The sequence below is a fragment of the Numida meleagris genome, chromosome 26 (assembly GCF_002078875.1).
Source record: "Numida meleagris isolate 19003 breed g44 Domestic line chromosome 26, NumMel1.0, whole genome shotgun sequence".
Classification (NCBI taxonomy): domain Eukaryota; kingdom Metazoa; phylum Chordata; class Aves; order Galliformes; family Numididae; genus Numida; species Numida meleagris.
In genome coordinates this window covers 2,010,357-2,012,185 of record NC_034434.1, presented here as the reverse complement: position 1 = coordinate 2,012,185, position 1,829 = coordinate 2,010,357, and the positions used below count along the sequence as shown (strand labels likewise).

The window sequence follows — 1,829 nt, the reverse complement described above, 5'->3', positions numbered from 1 at the left end:
AGTGGGGTTGTGCCACGGGGACGCACCACGGGGACACAGGATGGGGTCACGCCGTGGGGACACGCTATAGGGACATCCCATGGGGAGATATGATGAGGACAAAGCAGGAGGACACAGCGTGGGGACGCGCCATGGGGACACACAGTGGGGGTACACCACGAGGACATGCCATGGGGACAAAGCGTGGGGTCACGCCATGGGGACACGCGATGGGGACACACAGTGGGGACATGCCATAGAGATACGCCATGGGGACACACCATGAGGACACAGCATGGGAACACACCAAGGGGACATACCATGGGGACATAGGGTGAGAACACAGCAGGAGGACACGAGGCGGGGACACACCACAGGGTCACACCATGGGGACGCGCCATGGGGACACGCAGTGAGGATGCACCATGGGGACACAGAGTGGGGACATGCATCCCCTCCCGCCCCGTGACCCCGTGCCCCCCCAGGTTCTCGGTGAAGACGCTGCTGGAGAAGCACACGGCGGAGCCCATCGATGACTCCTCCGAGGAGTTCGTCAACTTCGCCGCCATCCTCGAGCAGATCCTCAGCCACCGCTTCAAAGGTACCGCGGGGACCTGTGTGTCCCCTCCCCTCCCCGCCCCCTCCCCGTCCCCGGTGCCGGATGGGGACGCGAGCTCCCAGCGCTGTCCCCAGGCCCCGTCAGCTGGTTCAGCTCCGATGGGCAGCGCGGCTTCTGGGACTACATCCGCCTGGCCTGCAGCAAGGTGCCCAACAACTGCGTCAGCAGCATCGAGAGCATGGAGAACATCAGCACCTCCAGGGCCAAGGTCAGGAGGAGCCCGCTCCGTCCCCGTCCCTGAGCCGCCCCCGCCTCCATCCGTCCCCTGTCCCCGTCCCCATTCCCAACTCCCATCCCTGGCCCCGCTGCCACCCACAGCCCCCTCCTTATCCCCTGTCCCTGCCTCTGTTCCCGTCCTCTCTTCAGCTCCAGCTCCATCCCACTCCATTGCCCACCCCACCCCCATCCCCATCCCCATCCCCGTCCCTGTCTCCCTCCTTGTTCCCATCCTCGCTCCCTATTTCCATCCCCAACCTCATCCATGTCCCCAGCCCCGTTCCCATCCTCCCTCAGCCTTCATCTCCATCCCCATCCCTATCCCTCTCCACATCCCTTTTCCTTCTTCGCTTTATCCCCATCCATGTCCCCATCCTCCATCCCCATTGCCATCCCCAGCCCTGTCCGTGTTTCCATCCTTGTTCCTGTCCTCCCCCCTATTGTCACCTGTGTCCCCATCCATGTCCCCATCCCCCCTCCCCATTTCCATCCCCACCCCTACCCCTGTCCACACCCCTTTTCCATCTTTCCTTTGTCCCTCCCCACATCCCCATCCCCGTCCTCCCCATCTTACCCCCACCCCCCAGCCCCAGCACAGCCACTCCATTCCCAGGGAGGGATCCGGGGGGCGGCGGGATGGGGGGGTTCCCACGGCACAAGGGCCCGGGGGCTGGCGGTGCCATGGGGCGGTGACGTTGGTGGCACGGTGCCGGGGGCCGCGCTGCAGGGCCGGGCGTGGATCCGCGTGGCGCTGATGGAGAAGCGCATCTCCGACTACATCACCACGGCGCTGCGCGACACGCGGACCACCAGGTGAGCGTCCATCCCTGCCCCCTCCCCCCCCCACCTCCCCCATGCACCCACCCCATGGGCGCCCACCCCACCCCACCCCACCCCACACGTCCCCGCAGGCGCTTCTACGACGACGGGGCCATCATGCTGCGGGAGGAGTCCACGCTGCTGGTCGGGATGCTCATCGGGCTCGGCGCCATCGACTTCAGGTGGGACACGGGCA

At 66.0% G+C, this 1,829-nt stretch overlaps 1 protein-coding gene across 1 annotated transcript in view; it reads left to right on the top strand.

Moving 5' to 3' along the window:
- The window catches only part of RUNDC3A (RUN domain containing 3A), a gene marked incomplete at its 5' end in the record, with an annotated part of 3,820 nt that continues 2,455 nt past the window's right edge, over window positions 465–1,829 (top strand). Inside the window, 4 exon segments of the mRNA XM_021377853.1 lie at window positions 465–580; window positions 673–806; window positions 1,542–1,627; window positions 1,726–1,815. Of these exon segments, the coding sequence (XP_021233528.1) occupies window positions 465–580; window positions 673–806; window positions 1,542–1,627; window positions 1,726–1,815 (426 nt within the window).